Source organism: Geospiza fortis, unplaced genomic scaffold, assembly GCF_000277835.1.
Source record: "Geospiza fortis unplaced genomic scaffold, GeoFor_1.0 scaffold659, whole genome shotgun sequence".
NCBI lineage: Eukaryota > Metazoa > Chordata > Aves > Passeriformes > Thraupidae > Geospiza > Geospiza fortis.
The window spans coordinates 363,880-364,189 of record NW_005054530.1 but is presented as its reverse complement, the minus strand read 5'-3'; the positions used below and the strand labels follow the sequence as shown (position 1 = coordinate 364,189).

At 65.8% G+C, this 310-nt stretch overlaps 1 protein-coding gene across 1 annotated transcript in view; it reads right to left on the bottom strand.

Moving 5' to 3' along the window:
• The window catches only part of ARHGEF17 (Rho guanine nucleotide exchange factor 17), a 27,465-nt gene that overhangs the window by 639 nt on the left and 26,516 nt on the right, over nucleotides 1–310 (bottom strand). The window contains 1 exon segment of the mRNA XM_031063776.1: nucleotides 102–123. Within this exon segment, the coding sequence (XP_030919636.1) occupies nucleotides 102–123 (22 nt within the window).

Genomic DNA, 310 nt, shown 5'->3' with positions numbered 1-310 from the left:
CAGGCGGCCTTGTGCTGCCGGATGATGGCATCCGAGCCTGCCGGGCATGCCCCCTGTCAGTGCCTCGTCCTGCCCCACGGGGCTGGGATCCCCCCACCCACAGGGATCCACTCCCAGAGGGATCTGTGTGCGGCACACGGGGCATTGGGAAGGGAGCTCACACCCCCCTGGCTGCTGGCATCACAGTGGGTTGATAGGACAACAGGGAATGGCTTCCCACCAAGAGAGGAAGTCGGGAAGGAATTCCTCCCTGTGAGGGTGGGCAGGCCCTGGCACAGGGTGCCCAGAGCAGCTGTGGCTGCCCTGGATC